This window comes from Crotalus tigris, unplaced genomic scaffold (assembly GCF_016545835.1).
Source record: "Crotalus tigris isolate CLP2741 ecotype Arizona unplaced genomic scaffold, ASM1654583v1 scf7180000019826.329540, whole genome shotgun sequence".
In the NCBI taxonomy this organism is placed as follows: domain Eukaryota; kingdom Metazoa; phylum Chordata; class Lepidosauria; order Squamata; family Viperidae; genus Crotalus; species Crotalus tigris.
Window position 1 is genome coordinate 250,744 of NW_024097729.1, and position 24,778 is coordinate 275,521.

The 24,778-nt window shown below is 36.5% G+C and overlaps 1 protein-coding gene across 6 annotated transcripts; it reads right to left on the reverse strand.

Annotated features, from left to right (window-relative positions):
• Positions 1-661: 661 nt before the first annotated feature.
• Positions 662-24,778, reverse strand: LOC120317803 (cytochrome P450 2C20-like). Of its 6 annotated transcripts, none has more exons than XM_039364685.1 (12): positions 22,356-22,642; positions 21,286-21,339; positions 20,137-20,291; positions 18,497-18,686; positions 13,190-13,352; positions 11,850-11,999; positions 9,685-9,845; positions 8,547-8,723; positions 3,905-4,046; positions 2,793-2,980; positions 2,408-2,549; positions 662-2,274 (listed from the first exon to the last, which is right to left on the reverse strand). In XM_039364685.1, the coding sequence occupies exons 4-12, from the start codon at positions 18,668-18,670 to the stop codon at positions 2,096-2,098; spliced, it is 1,476 nt and encodes a 491-aa protein (XP_039220619.1). In that variant the 5' UTR covers positions 18,671-18,686; positions 20,137-20,291; positions 21,286-21,339; positions 22,356-22,642; the 3' UTR covers positions 662-2,095. The 6 variants fall into 6 exon arrangements, with proteins under 6 accessions (XP_039220619.1, XP_039220615.1, XP_039220618.1 ...); XM_039364681.1 differs by having other exon boundaries at positions 21,286-21,422; XM_039364684.1 differs by lacking the exons at positions 20,137-20,291; positions 22,356-22,642 and adding an exon at positions 24,523-24,778.

Sequence of the window (24,778 nt, forward strand, 5' to 3'; positions counted from 1 at the left end):
TAAGGTCACCTATTTAGCTTTGGCTGAAAATATCGAGAATTCTAATACCACCAAATTCCAAATGTCAAGACTAAAATCTAAATGCTGAACAAAGAGCAAAAGCAACAGGATTACAGCAATCATTACAAATAAACTGATCAAAGTGCTCTTATTTAGGCCAAGAATTCCAGGAAAACATCTTGCTATTCAAAGTTTGGGTTATAGCACAACATCATTTTCTCAAGTGATTCAGAATCAAAACATAACGCCTTAGGTGTTAATAACTAAATATGCTTATCAGTTTTCAAGTCTGAAAACCAAGAAACCAGTTTAATATACCCAGACCCTAAAATTTGCCAAGATTTCAGATCCAAAGAGAAGAATATTCATAAGAAATCTCCTTTCAAACAAAAATTGAAAATCTGGTAGATTGAAACCATCTTCAGTGTAAGGTAATTTTAGTTTGGCTAAGAATATTCAAGAGGATTTAGCCTGCCATAAAAAAAAATCATTAACACAGTGTTTTGAACTGTACCTTAATCTTGATATAATATTCACTCTGGTCTTATCCCAAAGACTTGATAGGATTTCATAAATATTGATTTTTCCCAATTAGGAATTGCAATAGACCTGTTCAGGAGTGCATAATTTGATTCACTGAGGCAGAAAAAAGGCTCAAAAATCAAATTTAATCAGTCAAATTTATTTCAGAGATTGACCAGCAATTAATAAAACATAAATTTTAAATACAAAGTAAAACATAAAGAACTGGGAAAAGATTAAATATATACATAGAATAAAAGGTATCCATGCAAATCTTAAAATTTTAAAATAAGAGTAAACCAAAATAAGATATCAATGATAAAATTACATTTACTTAAATATTCCAAATTGAATTAGGGATGTAATAAAATATTAATATGTTAAAAAAAAATTATAAACTAACAATCTCCCAACAAGTTTTAACAAAAGCAACTGAACTACCACAGGATCAATAAGACTTGTTTGGTTAATTTAAAAAAACCCCAACTATTATAAATTGAGAAGGTTGACCTCAGATAATGAGACAATTGATCAATAATTATGATGATGATTGAAACAAAATGACTTTCAATGTGTATGCCTATACCTCATTCTTGTAATTATCTGTCATTTATGTGTTTTAATTGCTGCAGTGAAAAAACTGGCAAACATTACAGGTGATAAAAGGATTATTATTTAATAGATTAAAAATAGTGAAGAAATGTTCATTTTTCCTACTAAAATCAGTCAATAAAAAGAAAATAAAGGTTTGCTGGCTAATAGGGGCAATATAAAAGCATAGGAAAGATAGTTTCCATGTCACCTGTGCTACAAGGATAAGTTCTTTCACACATGGGGATTCAGTAAATCTCACTTTGAGTCACTATGGACTCCAACAAGAGGACTCATCAATATCTCCTAATACATTGTGTGGAGACTTAGAGACCTATTGGAGTCCGTTGAGTTATACATATAAACATACGGAATGCATATTTAAGACTGAAATAGAGTTAAATCTCTGTATTTCATTTCACTTGGAAGTGTATATTTTCAGAGAAAATGTATTGAAAGCATCGATTGTTCTTCTATTTTTTACATCTATAGATAGAAGGCCCAGTGTCATTCTAGAAAAAGACATAGCTGCTTTAAGGTGCTGCTGATGGATGTTGTTCCCACAACCCTTTGTTCTCTGAAGCTTCTTGCTGGAGATTCAATCTCAAGTACTGCAAAGCCTTAATGCCAAATTGTATGCAATATCGCAGATTCACAGTCATGTCATTTTCGTGTTAACTTATTCCTTGTTGTATCAATTCTTTTCTCTTAAGCTAAATGAAGCCCCTGGAGTATCTCTTCTCTTAAAACCTCTTAAATTCCTCTTAAACATAGCATACTATCATAAGCTCTTGTGAATGCCAGAATAGTGTGTTCTATGGTAGCAAATATGGCTCTACTAAGTAAGAAGATTTAAAAGGAAAAGTATTTCAGATCTGTTTCACTCAAAATCCTTCAATATCCCAAAATTCTTCTAAAAAATTGCAGCTGAGATTCCCCCCCCCCCCAAATCCTCCACTTCTTTCCTTCTCTTGATTAGTGTTCAACGTTTAATGGCTCGCACAAAAGGGAACTGATTATCTTTTAAATCCTTAATGAAAGATATTACATCCATGCCTTTGGTGTCCACATCTAGATGGAAGGTGAAGTTCTGGAGCAGAGTGCTGAAGAACAAGAAGAGCTCCATCCGAGCCAGGGCCTCCCCTGGACAGGACCGCTTCCCTGCATTAGCAAAGAAGAAAACAAAACTTATTTAGGAAGTACCCCTCCTGAAATTGTGTCTAATAACTGAATAATGTGGATCAGGTTAATATATGGCTTTGTAATGCATCCAATCCGTTCCAGAAGATGGTACCTGCTGAGAATGCCATGAAAGCATCTCTTTTCCTGAACTGGCGCTTTTCATCCAAAAAATGATCTGGATTGAACTTCTCTGGAGTTTCCCACTGGAGAGGATCATAATTTACAGAGGGGAGGACTGGCACAATAGCCATGTACTAAAGGAAAAGAAAGAAACAGATGGCACTAATTGGTACTACTATATGCAGAAAAAAATCTTCAGTTCTCACTTGCCGTAAATAACATAGGTCAGTGGGGAACCCTTTGTAAAGAGGGAGGGAAATGAGAGATATTTGGTTTAATATTCAAAATGCCTTGAATATGAAGGATGTCTGGATATATAACAGTCATCTTGTTTTTTCTTCCCCAGAATATCTTGACCAATAGTTATATCACCACACCTTGGGAATGTTATAACCATGGAATTTTATGTCACAGGTTGTTGCCCGTGGAAAGGTCTCAAGACTGTCTTTCCAACACCGTTGAACCTCATGGAGAACAGCATTTGTGAAAGGCATCTTCAAACGGTCTTCCATGCTTGGAATGCGATTTGTACCCACCATCTCATCAATCTCCTTTTGCACTTTAGCTGTGAGAAAAACATATTGAGACCAGATTGACAGCCTTTTACTTTCATGTGCTGAGCAGTCAACTACTACTTGGGTAGAAGCATGTTTTTCAAAGCACATACAGAGAAGATACTTCTAAACAGAAAAATGACCCTCCTCCTCCCTCCATGGAGACCATTTCAATTCTTCTAATTTAAGATGTGATTGATGTTGTTTATAGTATATGTACCTGTGTGGCTTCCAAATAGGCCTAGAGCTAGTAAACATAAAGTATTTCCATATGGGCTATCTGAAGATTAGAATTTCTACTCCAAAAAAATGCAGTGGATAAATTTAAATTAATTTAAACTAATTAGGAAGAGGGGAAGGAGGAGGAATGTTGTTAAACCATGCAATCACTTCTCCCTCTTCATGATCCAAAGATTATAAGTTCCCTAGAAATATCTATTAGCAGTTGCTTCTTCAAAATCCCCATGAAATCTCATTTTCTGGAAATCTTGGTGTGGGACTCATTGGTTCCTAGGGCATATTAGTTAGTAAGGCACACAGACATAGATACTGAAATCCCATAAAGTTAGTATTAAATTAATGCAGTTTGCTGTATCTCTATTAAGGAAAGGGGGAAGGAAAGGACATGTTAGCTGAACTGAATAATTTAAAACAACAACAATAAAAACATTCAGGAAAAAGACAATGGCAAATCATTTCCATAATGGTTCCAACAAATTTGCATAAAAGCAACTGTAATGTATGAAACTTTACTCAACAATATTTTGAGGATTGATCATGGATACCCTAGGAGAAATAGAGGACCTCCAATGTCCTGTCTAACTTTTTATTATTATTATTATTATTATTATTATTATTATTATTGTTGTTGTTGTTGTTGTTGTTGTTATATTGTAAGATCTGAAACCTTTCTATTTTTGTGTTCATTTCTATACCTTGAAGTTGTGGCAATTTGGCCATCACAAGTAGGCTAGAGACCAAAGCATTGCTTGTGCTTACTGTCCCAGCAAAAAACAGTTCAAGCACAGAACGCACAAGGTTTTCAGGAGTGTAGATAATCTCGGATGAATTCTGCTCCTGAAGGGGAAAAGAAGAAGAAAAAGGGAGGAATAAAGAATTCTACTTGGAATTAATAGTAGTTCATGTCGGCATATATTCATAAAGATTAATCTGGCTTTCTGCCAAAAAGACAGTTAAGAGACTATTCTGAACATTATTGAATATTTATAATATCATAATGAGAAACAGGCAGCTTTAATATTTTTAAATGCAGAGAAGGCCTTTGACAACCTAAATTGGGCTTTTATATTTAAAATTTTGGAAGACATGGACTTTGGAGAGAATTTTATTCAAGGGGTCAAAGCAGTTTATATGTCACAGCAAACACAAATTATTATTAATGGTGATCTAACCAATTCATGCGAAATTCAAAAGGGTACAAGTCCCTTGTCTCCCTTATTGTTTATTTTGGTGCTGGAAATTTTGGACAGAGATATTAGGCATGAGATATAAGAAACTAACAGGTGTAAGCATCAAGAAGAAAGTGTATAAATTGAGGGCATTTGCTGATGTTTTGGTTATATTTTTGCAAGACCAAAAATAATATAGAATATTTTATGTGGAAATTAAATGAATTGGGGGTTTAGCGGCTTTTAAAATAAACAGAAAACAACAATGCTTATTAAGAATATGGCCTCTCAGGATGGTTTATTGACTGATTTTGGGGTTGAGAAAAAGGTGAAATATTTGGGGATTATATTGACAAATGCAAAACATATTTCAAAATAACTATGTGCTTCTCTAGAATGATATCAAAAACGACCTATTAAGATGGGATAAACTGCATTTATATCATTATTGGGTAGAATTTCTATAATTAAGATTGAAGGTTTTACCCAAGATGCTTTTTTTGTTTCAGATGTTACCAATATTTGCAACAGATACTCCACTTAAACAATGCCAAATGGATATTTCTAAATTTATATGGCAAGGGAAAGAACCAAAAATTAGATATAAATTACTGCAAGATGCTAAGAAAAGAGGGGGCTTGGGTTTACCATATTTGAAACTATATTTTGATGCTTGTTGTTTAATCTGGGTAAAAGAGTAAGTGAACCTCCAGAATAAGAGGCTACTTGATCATGAAGGTCAAGTAGAGCAGGGCCACGGCATGCCAGCAACCAGTCCGCACAAACAAGCAAAGCCCCATCCACGAGATTCAGGTAGCCCACAAAACCATGCAACCTCCAGTCCATGGGAAAAACTCTCTCCATGGAACCGGTCCCTGGTGCCCAAAAGGTTGGGGATCTCTGAAGTAGAGGTTACTTAATTCATGAAGGTCACGAATTAAGATTTGGATGAAACAGTTATTTATGTCTATGGAGATTCTCAGTCATCCAGGTCATAGTTATCCCAAAGATGCTTTTTCAAGAGGCAACTGGACCTTCTTGTTTTTCTTTGAAGATGTTTCGCGTCTCATCCAAGCTTCTCCAACTCTGACTGGATGGTGGGAAATGGAAAGATTTATACTCCTTGCATTTTAAAAGAATGCAAATGAACTGCTGTCTGCAAGGAGTATAAATCCTTCCATTCCCCACCATCCAGTCAGAGCTGAAGAAGCTTCTTGGATGAGAAGCGAAACATCTTCAAAGAAAAACAAGAAAGTCCAGTTGCCCTGTGAAAAAGCATCTTTAGGACACAGTTACTTATGGTGTGACAAATTTAAAGCAAATGTTGATTTTAATAATCACTTTGTTAGACATAACATTTTAAGAGTTTGGAATAAATATAAAACAAGATTTTCTATGAAGATGCTTCTTTGGATGTTCCAAGAAGGACACCTTTAGAAAAGAAATGATGGCAAAGCCAGACTGATGGATTTATGGTCAAATAATATATTTTAATTTTGGTGATCTTATCCTAAAGTCTAAGGAGGAGTTACAATCGGAAGGACATGTCTGCCATTGGTTTATATACTTACAATTGAAAGAAAGATTTACATTAGATAAAAAGAGTTATAGGTCTGACTTCGTCAAAAATGAATTTGAAATCCTACTGTGTGGTAGTGATGAACATATTATTGCTAAGATCTATAAATTATTATTGGAAAATGAACATGTAAAGCATTGAATGATTCAGTGGGCAAGGAATTTTGGATATAATGTAATGCTTGACCAATGGGAGAATATGTGGATGAAAGGTTTAAAATTTACACTAAATTATAATTTAAAAGAAAATTTCTATAAGATGATGTATTGCTGGTATTTAACATCAAACTGTTAAGAATGTATAAAAGTATTTCAAATGAATGTTGAAAATGAAAATGTAAAGAAGGGATATTTTATCATTTAGGGTGGACATATGACAAAGCAAAGAAATATTGGAGAAGGATTTCCATCCTAATACAGAAGATTGTCAAAGTGAATATAAAGATAAAACCAGAAACTTTTCTTTTGGATTTAATGGAAAAAGACTTGGAAAAAACCTTTGGAACTTTGATGTTATATATGTTGATTGCAACAAGACTATTTTATGCACAAAATGGAAGGACACTTTGATTCCCGCAATGGACAAATGGCTGCAAAAGTTGATGGAGTTAGCAGAGATGGCTAAACTAGCTGCTTTGATTAAAGAAAAAAATACAATTACTTTCGTTTCTTCTTGGAAACTGCTTCTGGACTTTGTGCTTGAGTTGGGAAAAAAAATGAAACTTTGATTTTGGATTTTACCGATTAGATAGGATTGTTGTTGTTATTATTATTATTATTTTTAAAATTTATAAGCCGCCCCACTCCCGAAGGACTCTGGGCGGCTAACAATAAAAAACACATAAAACATAACAAACAACAATACAAAAACAATCATCCAGGGGTAAGGTTTTATAAACCCCAGGCCTGCCGGAAAAGCCAGGTCTTAAGTAGCTTACGGAAGACCAACAAGGTGGGAGCGGTCCTAATCTCCGGGGGGAGCTGATTCCAAAGTAATGGCTAGTTTATACCATTATGTAAAAGTAAAAAGTTGAGGTTTGATGTCGTTATCTTATTCTACTGCACCAAATGAGTCAGAAGTCAATGCCTTCTCTTTCTTTTCCCCCTCTTTTCTACACCTTTCCCTTCCCTATTTTCCTTTTTTTTTTGAATTTTTGTATTTTATATTATAAACTAATAAAAAATAAAAAACAAGTATAGTAGCTCATGAAGTTCAACCTAATGTATCTTCCAATTAAAGGAAAAGTAATTAATTCAAAATGCTTTTAGAGTGTATTAGACAACCTGTGCCCTGTTGAGTCACCACTGGGTGGTTAAAAAGATACAGTGGGAGCAATGTTGACTTCCAACTTCCCGCAGTGTATTTCCTTGTGGAAAATTGGCAGGGAGCATCGAGGTGCGTGAGTATACGTAATAGATGCCATGCAGATCAAGGAAGACAAGAGCTTGCGGAGTATGTGTTGGGAAGATACATGAGGTGCACCAGAGGCACCATGCAGTCAATTAAGGGGCAATTAAGGGAGTGATTTGGGACGGAAAGGGTGTGTGGAAGTCAGGAGGGGTGGCACAGGTTGGGAAGGGTGCCTGGGGTTGCTTGAGAAGGAGCAAAAGGTGCCATGTGGGTCAGTGGCAATGCATGGGGGGGCAGACTGGGTTGGGAAGGATGCATGGGGATCAGAAAGAGGTGAGCAGGGAGGTGAGGTGATTTGAAAACGGTGCTTGGAAACGTTGGGAGTGTGCAAGAGGTACCATGGGGGCAGGGAAGGTGTGCGGGAGGCAGCCTGAGTCATGGAGGATATGTGACTGTGGCTCAAGGAAGCTACGGGGAAAGGCAGTGTGGGCCTGAAAACATCTTGTCCATATCATGAGGGGGCCCTTCAACTAAATATTTACTATAAGGAATGGCCAAATTATAAGAATGCATATTCTGTTTTTGACCGAGGTTGTTATGTATAATTCAGCTAAAGAATTCCTAAAGTGTATGCTTGGAAAACAGAATTAAATCTGATCATAGAAGCTTGGATGTTTCATCCAAGAGACTAATCAAAATTGCTTATAAATTCCAGGAAATTTCACTTGATCATCTTCATATAATCTATTACGAATCTAAAGAAACATCCTATAAAGAATGAATTAGAATGGAGAACAAAATTCTATACACTCATTTTTTTAAAAAATAGCTTTTCTATGAATATAGCAACATTATTTTAAGGAAGATTCCTTTTACTTTGATTTCTGCATAAAGAATACCAAATAGAGATTTCTCATGCTCAGCTTATCTGGAGAAAAGTATATCTATTTTTAGCAACAGCAATTATAGCCAGGAGAAAAATATATGTCAAGAACTAGCAATGTGGGATTGTCCAAGAGCAAAGATAGAATATGGAGAATACATAATGTTAAAATGGTTCACATTAGGTAAATTAGTTTCATGTTAGATGCATATCAGGGAATACTCATATTTATGCAGAATTTTTACACACACACACACACACACACACACACACACATGCACACATGCATACACATACACAAACACAATATATACATACACGTAGACACACACACACACACACACACACATACATACCTTCTCTAATTTGATAAGGAAACAATCAATAAAGTCACGGGGTTCCTGAATATCCAGTGTTTTCTGGTGAAGTACCACTTTTTCATGGATAAAGTCACAGAGTTTTTCAATTTCAGCAAAAGTCTTTGTGTGTTGTCCAGGAAAATATTCCATTATTTTTGGAAAACTATTGTACACCTGTAGCAAATTTCAGGTTAAATAGCATATATTTTTATACTATTATGGTGGCATCATAATCCTCCAAATATTCAGAAATTAATTTTTACAGTGAAATTGCTAATTGTCAAGGCTCCCATAGGTGCCAAAGTTAAGAAGGCAAGAACTCGATTTCACAAAAATGTCTGTAATGGTAGTCACAAATAAATAGAGAATTTGGGAAAGTGTAATAGGAATTTATATTTACAACAAGTTAATTAAAGCAAACTGTTATTGAAAAGGTTTTCCCTAGAATTCTACCCACTTGGGTTGAGTTCCATTTGCAAGGTAATCTGTTAGTTGATTCACCCACTATTTTCCTACCCTACCCGCAATCTCTTACATTAATGGATAATAGTGTAACTGCTCATAATCTTTGATATAGAGAAAAGAGAGTGTGATTATTAGCACAAAGGTATCAGCTAACTGGAGAGAGAGAGAAAGAGACAGGTCAATAATTTGACATGAAAATTACTGTTGCCAATATTATTTGGTATGTATGTGCCATGCACTTTTTAAAAATATATAATATACCTTCTTTTTGTTTGTGTGGAATACTACTATGTATCACAAAGGTAGCATGGAGAAAATAGCAATGAAATATTAAGAGGTATCAACCATTCCAGTGAAATTTCATGTTTGTACCTCCCTGGCAAGTTAGCAAATGAGTAAATACTAGAAAAAGTAGGCTAGAGCCCAAAGGAGTTATGGCTCTAATGATCAGGGAAGAAAATGGCCCATAGGAAATAAATCCAGCTATGAGAGGTGAACTGGGAATCAACTGATATTTGGGTGGCTCAGCCTTTCTGGATGTCTAGATTTAGCTTTTCCAGATCTGCAGTTCATTACATCTAGTTTTCACATTTTTGCCTTCAGCATTTGCATCTCTGCTAGTAAAAATGAGACCTCAAGATAGGAGGTGCAGAGTAGATTAGTAACATACCATTCCTGTGAAATTACTGCAGAGTTTTAATAAAGATTCTACAGCATTTTGGTTCTCCATGAACGTTTGATCTTTGTAATCAAATCGATTGCCGAAGACAACTGCACAGATTACATTAGAAACAGCACTTCTAAGTTTTCTTTTTGGTTCAAAAGGCTGCCCTGCAAGAAAGATCACAAATATTTATGAGTGGGTTCAGAAAATGCTGTGCTTTCTTTCCACAAATCTCATTATAAACCTTGAATAAGAATCATGATCTTTCTAGAATGAAGTGGTCCAGATGGGTAATTACTCTGGAATTAAATATATGAAAATATATGAAAATCTATATAATCCTAAAACTCTTGTAACTTCAGCTGGATGAAATGGTGTATCATACGCAAAACACTTTCAGCTGAGATACCTTAAATTCAGAGTCCCCAACCTCTGGTCCATGGATCAGCCCCGGGCCGCAGCATGCTAGCAACCGAGCGGCATAAACAAGTAAAGACCCATCCATGGGATGCAAGCAGCACACAAAACCATGCCCCTTCCGGTCTGTGGAAAAACCTCTCTTCACGGGACTGGTCCCTGGTGCCCAAAAGATTGGGGGGGCTCTACCTTAAATAGGATAACCTAGAATGCCTGGACCCACTGCTCCTGTGGGGAATTTAGGAAAGTTCTTGCCATTTCAGCAATGCTCTGCTGCTGCTGCTTCTGTGCTGTTGTAGTCACATGATCCTTATGTACAACGTACTCTGGCACTTCCCCACAGATCAATGGGGAAGCTTGAAAAGCTTGCAAAGAGAAAGTCAATGGGGATCATATGATCATGGCTGATGGTGGGAATGTAGCACTGAGTTTGGACTTCTTCCCTCCTGGGAAGCTTAGAGGGAAGGTCGCAAATTGCTGGGGTAGGTTTCCCACACCTACACAATCTCTGCCAAAGGATGACCCAACAGCTCACAGTGGTGTCTGATATCATGGTACTTTGGTACTTAACTGCTCTGAAACTCATCAGATTTGGTACTCAACACATTTTGATGTGAAAATTTTGTCCCAGTACTCATCGTTTGTTTGGTAGTCAATGCACAAGCTAGAACTTGGTATCAGCTGCTTTGTGACTGACTACATTATTCATTATGGGAAACATTGTTCATTTTTGGTACTCATCACGCCTCCTAAAAACAATTAACAATGAATACCAAGGTATTACTGTATAGGTTAAATACATGAAAGCCTACATTATGTTTCCACTATCTTATCGCTGGATTCTGCTGTCTACAATTTTTTCTTTATCTGGGGCTCCTCACTCTGCATTTTTCTGCTCATAGCTGGTTTCTTTTATTTTATTTGTTCCTTTCCCTTGACCAACTTAATTCTTCTTTACCTTTTTGAACTTTCTGCTTCTCTTTCCAGTTTTAACCGAGCTTTTGTTCTTTCCATATCCCTCTCCTTCTAATCTAGCCAACACTTTTTTAAAAACAGTGCCATACTCTTTGTTTTTATTTCTTTTCCTATCTCCTTCTTTAGACTCTACTGAAGATGGTTTTCAAAGGTAATATAACTCCCTGACTGAACTTTATTTGTAGCTTTTTAAGTCTACATTGCCTACAGATCTTCATCCCTCATGCAGAATATTCTTATCCATGTTTTCTTTACCTACTTTAGTTACCTATCTCATTTAGCCATAAAGTGTTTTGCTGGCTGCTGAATTTACCTGATGGGTCATTTAGCATTGATATTAAACCTAGTTAAACATATCCCTGATTAAAAATCCATAATTACCCCACTGAACAACTTCCTAGTATTTTTGATCAGTTGCTGCAGCCACACTAAAATTTCACAACTTCTCAGTATCCTTGTAATTTTAGGAAGCCAAGAGCTGATGGTGGGTAGAAAAGTGTGGGAAACAGCTTGAAAGTTTTATATATTTCCCATGTGTATTTTTATCTGTACTCCTGAACACCAGTGTGAAAACAACCCGGTAAGGGAAGGAGAGGGGGCTTGTCTCCGCCTCTCTTTCTTTTTCTTTATTTTGTACAGAATAAAATGCAGAAGTATTTGAGTTTCAACTTAGAATCTAATTTTCCTGTAATCCTACATGATACAAAACCCCTCTCAGCTTCTTTTTACAAATGAAATTATTCTTCTGCAGGTGAAGTGTTTTGGGCTTTTTGTAGGACCTTGCATGCTCTCTACTTCCTCCACTAGACAAAAGGCTTCCTCTTGCACTCTTTCAGACATTTGTTTCTTCCCCATCCCAAAATTTCTCAAGGTAGATAGGATGAAATGTCTCATCTCCTTCCATTTTCTCTCATTGGCAGTGGCCAAACCTGAAACCAAAGACACAGGGGAAAGAGCATGATGTCAGTTTTCAGCTTTTGAGAAGTAGCATGTTTCAATATAAACAGTGGTTACTTTTCTCCCTCACTTCTTTGTCCTGCTGATAGCTAAAACAGGTCACTGCATTGCAATATATTATGGATCACAAAATCTCCCACTTTTCAGAAAGTACAACTGGCAGCTTGAAATATTAATTAGCCAATACAGCTTCTATTTATTTATTCATTCGTTCATTTTCAATTTATGTAGCTACCTATCTCAAAAATGTACACTGGGCAATATTAAAGAAAATGTATTTTTATCAGCTACTATGTATTTTAGATTTTATAATTGTTATTGGTATTGTGTTTATCTTTAACACAATTTCAATAACAATTATAAAATTTAAAATATGTAGTAGCTCTGAAAAATACATTTTTTTAGTCATTAGTATAACTGGGAGATGAGAGCCTTCACACACTCAGGGCCCCAATCCTGACTGCTATCATATCAAGAGGAGAATAAGTAAGGTTATGAAAATCATGATACAGGTTTCTGCCATTGTAATATAGACAAAAATATATGATGTATATTGAACATAGAGACAAATCTATACTGTCCCTGCGATTTTCAGGAAGCAGGAAAAAAAATAGACTCACTTCAACATTTGTGCAACATTGGCTAAGAGAAGACATTTCCTTTTGAAGGTATATGAAATTAATTTTCAACAATAGCCCAGACGGCATCAGCCAAAACAGTTTTATTTGAAAAAGTATTTCTGGGTCTCTTTCCAAAGGACCAATATAGAAATGAGAGTCTGTCTTTCTTTCTTTCTTTCTTTCTTTCTTTCTTTCTTTCTTTCTTTCTTTCTTTCTTCCTTCCTTCCTTCCTTCCTTCCTCTGTCTCTTTCTCTGTCTCTTGCATGTGCACGCACTCTCTCTGTCTCTCTCTCTCTCTCTCTGTCTCTGTGTGTGTGTGTACTTACATACTTCATAATGGACTACTAACAGGAAAGATGGTACAGTTTTATTCTCTCTTCTACAACTGTGACCAAATTAACATTTCTGCAAAATCATCTTTCAAGTGAAACTTTCTAGATCTCTCTAGCATAATTTCTAGATCTCTCTAGCACAATTTAAAATGCATGTTAACAGCTTGCAAAGAAAAAGAAGAGCAAATAAGGAAGTGCAAAAGTACCAACCATGATTACGGAATATTCGCTCAATGGTGGGCACAATAATACGTCCACCAAATTCTTCTGCATGATCTATCAAAGCATTTTTTATCATGTCATATCCACAGAGCGCAACCATTGGTTTTGACCCAATCCAGATGGTAAAGATAGGACCATACTGTCCAATAAGCTAAAGGTAGAATTAAATGAAAACCTAGTTAATTACTTGATGACCCATGTTGGAGTGAAATTATTCCCAAGCATGTTTGAAGTACATTTTAAATTATCACAGAGCAACATTCAAAATGTTCAAGGAAAGTTCCAAGAATTCTTAACATCCACAAATACAACTAGATTCCAGAATATTACAGGTGTCTACTAGTTTGTGGGATATGGCTAATCATATGGGTTTATATAAAATGTAATTGCTTTTAAAATAACAGAAGAAAAAAGCAAAAGAAACAAAGCATAAAATTACATACATTATCAAGAAATACATAACAAATGCTTTAAAAATAAGTGAAAAAATACAGCACAGAAAAATAAGGTATGGAATATAGCAATAGCACCGCTTCACTGTGCTTGTACAACCCTCTCTAAGTGGTTTACAGAGTCAGCATATTGCCCCCAACAATCTGGGTCATTTTACCGACCTCGGAAGGATGAAAGGCTGAGTCAACCTTGAACTGGTGAGGGTTGAACTCCTGGCAGTCAGCAGAATTAACTTGCAATACTGCATTCTATAACCACTATGCCACCACAGTTCCTATTATATTATGTTGTTAAAACAATAAACAATTACCTTTTTTTCAATATCATTTTCTAGTAAATACACATATACACATATACTCACACACACACAAACATATATTATGAATATACATATATATTTCTAATACTTGTGACAATCATGCTTTTTAATCAATTGTACTTTGTATAAATGTTTACCTTTATATTTATCCATACAAAGTTTATGTCTATACGCAATCCACTCTTAAGTAGCAACTATAATCAGTCTTCAATCCATTGAGTAAATGAATCTTAATTTATCTTTTCAATGTAGCAGTATCAATCTTTTAATTATGATAATGGCATGGAGAATCCATGTATGCTGTATAGTTGTCAAATTCCATATATCACCGGTAAGTATATAATTCAACAGAACTTTATCCTTTGAAAAATTTAGCTTTAGACACATAGTCACATTAACATTATTACTTTCTCACAAAAATTAGCATGGCTAAAAGCATATTTACTTTTATGTGAATTAAATATCCTAGTTCACATACAATAGCATGTGCTGTACATCATAAAATAGAGATTTTGTTGCATTTGTGACATACAAGATAAATGTACCAAAACTTCCTAATACTGTTTGTTTCACCCTTTCTGGTATCATTAGACTTCTTTTACTCTTCAAGTTAGAATTAAACTTTCCAAGTGACCAAACTTTGCCTGTTACAACTTTCTAGTTTGATCGAACTCCAATCAACCCCAAAGAAAACCATAAACTGTCCATTGTCTTACAATTCACCACCTTTCAACCTTAAGTAAGCATTATGCTTTGCTATTTTGTAGTTCCCCATTATATTTATATTCATTGAGGATCTTCAAGAAACTGGATATTACTAGGTTACAGCAAGGAATTTATGTATGTTTTTGTTGATGTCTAGTGATTATGCAGATTTTTGCAACCATATAAGATAGTCTTAGTGTTAGAGATTTGCTATCCTGAGCAGCAGTGCAGCAGTCAAGGGGTTCGGGACTCCATGCCCTTTGGCTGAGTTTCTTCCTGTTAGGGAACCCTAAATGGGCCAGAAGTCGCCCCAAAGAGGCGGCAAAGGAAGGAAGTCCCGGGGACCTTGGAGCAATGGCGGTCGACCTGATCAGTCCAGGAGAAGCCTTCCAGAAACCAACAGGAGAAAGGCTAGCCTAACTTCAGAGTCTAGCCCAAGCTGCAAACAACCGAAGTCAAAAGCACTATTTTAAGCTGACTGTAAACAGCGCGTTTGAATCTGGGTAAGAACATCGATTTTCTCTATCCTACTTATCAACTTTCCTGAAGGAAAAAAAAATCCCAAGAAGCAGAAAACCTCCGAAAGTGAAGGAGGAGGATTTTTGCCCCACCCTTTTACTAATGGAAGCAGCAAATTAAACCTTTTATGGAGGACCAAAATGTATTGAAATGAAATGACTATAAACCCTAAATCTGGATAAGTTTGAAGTTACTGAATGGTTAAGACTCTCATTTTAAAGGCAATTTGTTCATTTTGAAAATTTGAAAAATAAACCAGTGCTGACAGCTAGTGATGGATGAAGACTACGACAGCTATGGCTTTCATGCAGGACTTGGCAAAATCTGGAAAAAACTAATCTCTACTTGTGACCTTGAAAGCTCTAACAACAGAGAATAGCTGTGACAAAAAAAGAAAATCTGGGCTGCAAACAAAGTGAGACTTACAAACTTCAGGGAACAAAAAAAATATTTTTTTGAACTTTCTGGATTACCAGTATCTACCTAACTCTGACCTCAAAGCTATTTGCAGAGAAAAGAAAATTTGGATTCTTAGTCATCATGGAAAATCAGAGATTTATAGAAAGAATCTATCAAGAAAAAATAAATACTTTTCAATACGAGACATATGATATGTTGCAACTAATTCAAATAACAATGATTCCAAACTGCAAAGAAATCCAAAATAACTTTGAAAATATAAACCAATTCATCTCCAATTTATCTTTACAACAACAACAAAAATCCCAGGAAATAACAACAGAGAAGGAACAAATAAAACAGACAACTGAATACAAATGTGAGAATTGTTGTTGTTGTTAATTGCAAAGTCGTGTCCGACCCATCACGACCCCATGGACAATGTTCCTCCAGGTCTTCCTGTCCTCTACCATCTTCTGGAGTCCATTTAAGTTCACACCTACTGCTTCAGTGACTCCATCCAGCCATCTCATTCTCTGTCGTCCCCTTCTTCTATTGCCCTCAATCTTTCCCAGCATTAGGCCCTTCTCCAGTGAGTCCTTCCTTCTCATTTGGTGGCCAAAGTATTTGAGTTTCAACTTCAGGATCTGGCCTTCTAAAGAGCAGTCGGGTTGATCTCTTCTAGGACTGACCGGTTTGAACGCCTTGCAGTCCAAGGGACTCGCAGGAGTCTTCTCCAGCACCATAGTTCAAAGGCCTCAATTCTTTGGCCCTCAGCCTTTCTTATGGTCCAACTTTCACAGCCATACATTGCAACTGGGAAAACCATGGCCTAGACTATACGCACTTTTGTTGGCAGGGTGATGTCTCTGCTTTTTAGAATGCTGTCTAGATTTGCCATAGCTTTCCTGCCCAGGAGCAAGCGTCTTTTAATTTCTTGGCTGCAGTCCCCATCTGAGGTGATCTTTGAGCCCAGAAAAATAAAATCTGTCACTACCTCCATTTCTTCCCCATCTATTTGCCAGGAATTGAGAGGGCCGGATGCCATGATTTTGGTTTTCTTAATGTTGAGTTTCAAGCCAACTTTTGCACTCTCCTTCTTCACCCGCATCAAGAGGCTCTTTAATTCCTCTTCACTTTCTGCCATTAGAGTGGTATCATCTGCATATCTTAGGTTGTTGATATTTCTCCCGGCAATCTTAATTCCAACTTTTGTTTCATCTAGCCCTGCCTTTCTCATGATGTGCTCTGCATATAAGATAAATGTGAGGATAGAGACTTAAAGATGGAACCTAACAAAACAAAGAAGTATGATTTAACCCAAGTGGGGAAAAAAATTACAATACTGGATTTGGAAAAGACAACTTATACTTTAACACCACAAAACAAATTTGAGGGTAAGAAAAAAGATTATTCCAGGAGATGCCAGGAAAAACACTAGAACTGGAGAGACAAAAATGATAAGAGAAACAGAGAGAAAAAGAAAAAGATTTTCAGCAAACATGAAAGGGCAAATGCCTCTTACAAAGATATTGTACTTGACTTACAGTACCTTTTATATCTACAGTAACACCTACAAGAATATGGAAAGATTCTTTGACTCAGCAGAACATATTGATTAAGAAAGATACTGGGCAAAAGAAAAACGCTAAAGTGAAAATTAAGAAAATAGACGATGGGGCCTATCAGAGAGATTATTTAAAAAAGAAATACCTGTTCGAATATGGTTAAAGAAATATAAAAATTTTGGAAGTGAATTTGCCTTTAAGAGGGAAGAGCCCCTCAAGTAACATAGTACTTTTTAATTCTTCTTTTTTATTTTATTTCTTGATATGAATAATATAAAAGAGTTGGAATGGCTTATATAAAAGAAATATTTTAGATATCTAAAGGTGATTGACTCTAAGAAAATTACAATGGATTAAAAAAAATGTTTTGAATAAGAGTTAAAAGACCAGAGTACTAGATTTATTAAATGGAATTTTTAAAGATTAAATATATTTTAATTATGGTAAAAAAGAACAAATAACTTTTGAAAATAAATATGTATTAGCTTATAGGAAATAGGGATTTTAAGTAACATATTATCTTTTTTTATTCTTATTCTTCTTTTTTCTTTTTTTAGTCTTATTTATTCCTTAAGAAAGGTAAAAGTATTGGGTTGGCTTACATGAGAAAAATAACTTAAATATTTAAATGTAATTAACTTTGAGAAAATCTTAAGTAAGAATGTTTTGAACATTGGAGGAAAAACAAATGTAAGCAAGAACTGTAAACAGGATCTATGATGAGACAACCAGAATGACTAGATAGAAAAGGAATATTATATTGATGTGATTATTAGTAAACCTTTATACTCAATCATCATTCATTAAAACAAGAATTGTATTAACTTAAGGTTGGTAAAAGAGAACATCATGGGAAAAAGAAATCAAGTAAAGCTATTATATGGATTATAGATTACAGAAATCAACTGTTGGTGAATGTTTCTTAAATGTAAACCCAGACAACACACTGTTTACCAAATATTAAGGTGATTATATTAAAAAATTAATAAAACATATTTTAAAAAAGATAATCTTAGTGTTTGGTTAGCTAGGACAGAAGGTGTGTCTGCATTTCAACAAACTGGAATCAAGCAGGATGGCTAGAGGAGGAGGAGATTTCATTGAGTTTGATGCTAATTCAAATGAAACAAACTTGAGACCAGATATTTAATTTTCTCAAACACTTATTACTACTACTTATTCTTTTTATCAACTTTATGCTTTTATCAGGTTGCTACAAAGCAATTCTATGCTAAAATACCTGTTGAAAACTTATATGAATACTCAACAACACCTCTAACTACTAAAACTAGACAAAGGAAGTAATATAGATAGACTTCAAAGAAATCATACCTTTTCATAGTTTTTATACAGAGGTAGTACATCTTGCTGCAAGAGGTTCCCCAGAATAGGCCATGGAGTAGGTCCAGCGGGCAGCTGCCTTTTTTTCTTGTACATTTGGAAAGATGAGAAAAGGGTGAAGAGTACACAGAGAAGAAGCAGAACTCCTGTCCAGGTTAGCTCCATCCTTCTTCAAGTTCCTCTTGAAAAATCACAGAAAATGTTTAAATAAGACATACTCAAAGGAGGAGGCCTCATAGACTCCCAATCACATCTAAAGTCCAGGTTTCCTCTAACCTTTCACATACCTACTTGTTTACTTTCTGCTTAATTTATTCTTTCACCTCGAGGAGAGTTACTTATCAACATTTATAAGTTCTTGTTTCTGTCCTTTGGGGGGATTGGGGTAGGTTGAAAACCAAAACATTTGCCTTTTCTGTAGGTGAGGAGTCTTTCAGGAAAAAAAATGGTAACCAACTATGCCAATGATGGCGATCCTTTAGAGACTGAGTGCCCAAACTGCAACCCAAAACCCACTTACACATCGTCGAGTGCCAGGTGGGTATGGCCCATTGGGTGGGTGTGGCCCATTGACTGGGTGTGGCCAATTGGGTGGGTGTGGCTGCGATGGTAACAGCAGACTGGGTGGGACTAAAAAGTTCAATCAATCAATTCCAACTTTGCAAGATCTTTTTTTTTCCCGCGAGAAGTTGAAATTGACTGATTGAACCTTTTTTTTTTTTTTTGCACACAGTGGCAGAGGCCTAAAGTAAAAAGGTTTTATAAAACCCAGCTGAAGGCCTAGGACTGGGGCGACGGCGTGCATGCCCACAGAGATGGCTCTGAATGCTGCCTCTGGCACCTGTGCCATAGGTTCATCACCACTGAACTATGCATAGGAAAATTTTAACAAAAAATATGTAGTTATTTTAATTGTGCCATTTTGAATTAAAAGTTCACTCACAAGTCAATTTAAAACTCCATTGTTACTGAGAGAGGAAATGACTAATGGAATGGTAGTGGGTAATTCAAACATCTGTGATAAAACGAGTGGCAATAACAGTATTTAGATTCATAGGCTATATAATGTTGAATTATGAATACAAATTTGGGGGAAAAACATGGGCCACATAGTTTTTGTATTTCTAAGCTGTAAAACCTAATTACATGAACAGAGCAGTGATTCTCACTTGTCCTATGCAAGGTTACCCAAGTTCTCCTTCCAAGTGGCAAGGGTAAGGAGTTTCAACAAGATCTACTTCTTTGTCATCTTATTTACTGTAAGTGTATGTGTGATCTTGGAACAGTCCAAATCAGTTTTAAATATAATGAAAATTCCTTTACGTTACGGTTCATTCTAAACCAGTGGTTCTCAACCTGTGGGTTGGGACCCCATTTGGGGTCGAACGACCATTTCATGGGGGTCGCCAAACAACGCAGTCAGCCATTTTTCCCCCTTTTCCTTAGCTGTGCTACTCCCTTTTATTCTATTGGCTTTTGAAAGCCAATAGAATAGACTCTCTTGAATAGAGTCTAATTCTATTGGCTTTCAAAAGCCAATAGGAATTGTCCAGGCTGTCTCTGCCCTGCTGAGCCCGTCAAAAGTCCCAGTCTGCAAACTGGGTGCTGCACCAGTTTAGTCCTCGACTTACAACTGGTTGAGTAGTCCTCGACGTACGACTGGTTGGGGGTCGCGGCATTAAAAAGGTTGAGAACCACTGTTCTAAACACTTCCTCTTCTTTGCAGAGTACTGTATTGTTTCTAGAAGATCCTGAAGAAACAAACTCGCTGGTGACAGCCTCTTCACTACCAGGGGAAGGATAAACAGGAAAACCAGGTCAATAAATGAGAAAGTAGCAGCCATTCAGGACTACATCCTTTGGAAGAGCAAAAGTCACCTTTATCTCATTCACATTCACCATTTGGGAATTGCCCAGGTTTGGGTGTTTGCTTTTGCAAATATAAGTCAAGGAACCTAATATCTCTGGAGATAACCAATTTAGCCCCAGTAACACAAACTTTAAATTCCTCTGGAGGACAGCAATAGCACATTTAAGACAGGGCTGCTTTTATAAAATGCTTTGAAACTTCAAATGATTTCCCAATAATAGAACAACTTTCCAGGAATTCTTAAACTATTATGTTTCCATGTTATTGAAACTGGTGGTAACAATATTTGCTGTTCAGCACCACAAGAAATTCTGAATCAATGAGGTAAAGTCCTCTTCACTAATTGTTTTCATTTTTTACATTTTTATATGTTTCCTGAAAGAATAAGACAGAAATCAGAATAAAGAGAATTCAGCATTTCTAGGCTGCTATTATTATGGTTCTTTAGTAATTATCTTCTTTCCTTGGGGATTGGGGTTTTGAGCATGAGTTTTTAATAAATTCAAGAACTACTTCTCTTCAACCTTCATGTAGTGTTCGAGCATTTTGAGCCCATTCAGACTTTACACATGCTTGTAACTGGACAGGCTTTGGAAATAATCCCTGACATGTTTTTCAAGTGGCAGCAATGTGGCAGATTAGAAAGTTCAGGAGGGGACCAGGTTACACAGCAGCAGTAATGGCAACAATAGCAGCAGCAACAACAAAAATAGGGGTTCGTTTGTTCTAACCCAATCAACAACATCCACATCAGCCGTTACCTGGATTACCTAGAAATAACCAAACTATGTTGCCCAAGTAAGGGTGATGGGTCACTGAAGCCTTGAACTATCCTGCAGTAAAAGCTTCCTGGCAAAGGAAAGGGAAAATGTTGACTGAAAACTTCCAGAGAGAACAGCACCCAACTCACCTCACAAAGGAGTTGTGATAAAACCTCTTCGCAATATTTACTCTGGAATACACCCTTTGGAAAAAGCAGAACACAACTTCTGAGCAAACGTGTCTTGAACTTGTCACTTGGAGACAGAAGTCCTGCTCAAGGGGACCCTTGAAAGGATAATATGATTATTTTAACCAGTGTGCACCAACCAGAACCAAATCTCAGTTTTAACCTGAGCAGCTCCTGCTTTACTGTGCAAACTAGGCTTTCCAATCCAGAGATGACAGATCTCATCCACTAGGATAGGTACAAAGTATACTGGAACCTAATTTTACTAGTGTGGCTCACGTCCAGTGAGTACAAAATTACATTGAAGCTTTACATATAGCTTCAGCAAGTTTACTGAAAATTCCTGTCACAAATTCAGGATGTATTTCAAATAGTTTCACCAAAACAAAACTTCAGGGACTAATTAACTAGGTTTTTATTTAATTCTTTCAGCTGACTGGGAAGCATGGGTTTATCTTTAACATCTGGGTTAGATCATGTTAACTAATTGTTAACATGACATGGCTTCGATTTTTCCTTCGATCCTTGGGACCTGTGAAAAATGGCCCAGCATAACTATTTGGAAGGGAGGCAAGTTGACTGGAAAAAAAAAACCTAGGGATGATTATCTTTTTTAAAACATCTTGGATACAAAAATCCTTTGCCTTTTACTGATTATTTAAATTATAGCTATCCATTCTCATTGACTCTGAGGGGGCTTACAAATACAAGTACAAACAATAAAAAACAGTTGAAAGCATACCACCCCAAAGGCAGCCTAGAACAAAACTATCATACCATAACAAATCACACCAAACTAGAAGCCCCACAAAAACAACAATCCCAGTCTGAGACCAAAGTTTCAGAGGATGTTATACATATTTCCGGGGGGGGTGCTGTTTCAGAGGGCAGAAAATGCCCAGGTCCCATAAAACGACAGTGTTTAATAGAAGAGACCTGCACTTGCCCGGCAGAAACAACCTGTAAATATTGTTTAGGTTATAAAAAATACTTAACGCAGTAAATCAGATTGGTATAACATTGTGTCATACCTCCAGCCAGCCAACGAACACCCAGGAGATTAGCATCAGCGCCTTTTATAATGTTTGCCAGATATTCAGGCATTCCGAAGCTGTAGCAGCCTTTGTTAATGGGATGCTATCAGATTTCAGCAGCAGTTAAAAGTATCCTTAATACGACCGGAACAGAGACCAAAAGCAGAATCTTTAACGGCAGCAAATCCAAAACGTGCTTTCAACTCAGCCAGCCAAGCATAACAGCAAATATCTAGAGCATAACCGTCAATTTTTGCTCTCCTTTACAAGCCACGTGCCCTAGAAGCACTTTTTTTTTTAATTAAGAAGGAGGGATTTCACTTCATTGCTGACAGAATGTTCCTTTTTCAGTTTTAGAGTTGGAGAGAATTACGAAAGTTTGCTGCCGCCGCCTGCTGGACGTCTGTATTACTACAGGCTCAATCTTTTGCATCATGGCAAGCAATCAAGGGATTTCCAATCACCCACAATATCTGGGGGTTAACCAAGAGTAGGTCAAAAATCATAGGGTTTCCAAATCCTGGCTTAAAAAAACTGGAAGTTTGGATTTTATTTTTTGTTTTAGTTTCATGTGGCATTTTTGTGATAACTATTAGTTCTATTTACTGACCCTTTTTAAATGATAATTTCTTCCTTTGCCATTACTGGAAATTTAAATAAATATCTTTTGGGCATATGCGATGGTTTGTGAAGAGAAGCAAGACAACCAAGTGAGCCTCTACCAGGCTTTTTGAGGGAAGGTGGGCTTAAGGGAAAAAGGAAAAATAATTCTTAGGCTCTAAGCTCAGCTCAGGACTTGGGTTCAGAATACTAAAAATCTAATACAATCAACTTTGTTTTTAAATCTGCTTTTAGATTTATAGATCTGTAACATCCCTCTGTTTTCATTTCCTATCAGGTGACTTTTACTCTTAGAAATCCTTCTGAGATTTACTGAATCACAAGGAAATTTTACTCCAACTACATTTACTAACATTTACTAATCACTTTTATTCCAGCTGAAATTAATTGCACTTTTTGAGGAGAGAGGAAATTTCATGCATAAAATTAGTATTAGAAATATGCTTCTGTTTTATGCACAGTGAATGCAGATTTAGAATGTATCATACATACACTCTCTGCATTTTGAGCGAAATAACCAATGTATACGTAAAGCAGAATTTAGTTGTTGGGAATGTTGTGTGGTTCAATAAGTGGAAAGAATTAGCTATAGCTTAACAGAAAATGAGTATTTCAGAAGTTATCTTCATCATCATTATCATCACCATCTGTTTTTACTTAATCGGCCCATACGTTGGTTATTTTTTTCAAAACGGCGAACTACTTTTCTGTGAAAGAAAGTCATGATATATATTTGCAATATATTTGGCAGGTCCTATCAGTTGGAAGGGGACATTTTGAAACAAGACAGAGACAGGCAGAGCTTCTGCCAAGCCAGTTCTCATACTGGGCAAGTGTGTATCTCAGGGAGAGAAGAAGCACAAATCACAAAAGTTCTGTTCTGCAGTATATGATGTTGATACTCTCCCAGAGCTTTGATGGAAGCCTTTTCCCCACGTGTGGGACCTCTGGTCTAATTTCCCATAGAGTCAGAAATCTCCAATAGATTTCTCCCTGCAGCCTTTCCAGCAAATCTCATCTTAAACTTCTAGTTAGTTTCATAATCCCTATAAAATCTTTCTCTGTATTACATTTTCCTCCTTATATAAGGAGCCCCTTGTTTCACCTGCCTTCCAGCCCCTGGGTTCATGCAATCTATTACTTTCTCCTTAGTAACACGGCCAGACATTTGATATTGCAACCTACAACTATAGTTATCCCTCTTGGCAAAAGCTCATGACTACATGAACAGATGGATAAAATTTACTTTTCTCCTGTGTGGAGCATAAGACTGCAGGGGCTATGACAGTAATATTATGAACATGACACTCTCTGCATATTCCTACTGAGTGTCTGGAGAGAACACTAAATGGCTTACAGTGACAACAACCTGTTCCCAGTATTTCAAGGCGGACAGTGTATTCCAGCTCAATACTCTGGAGGACTGGGTAACCAAAAAGGTATGATGTGGAAACAAACACAGGCATTCACAGATAAACCACAAAAAGCAAGAAGTTTAGTTACATAGGCTATGGCTTAGAGGAGATGGTTGAGGTTAACATACCCAAAGTCAAGAAAGTAGCCGGCATGGACAGCAATCTAATTATCTTCATTTTAGTATAACTTGCTAACAAGGCCTTCTTGGTACTCCCTCATTCTTCTGTGCCCATAGCAACAGATAGAAATCTCTTGTCATATATCCTTATCCTTTCCCCCCCCCCAAATATTTGATAGGGGAAGCAGAACTGAAGCAAAGATATAGCCCATCCACAGGGGCTTTGTGTCCCTGCCTTGTTCACCCCCTTCCCAGTCCTGTTTCT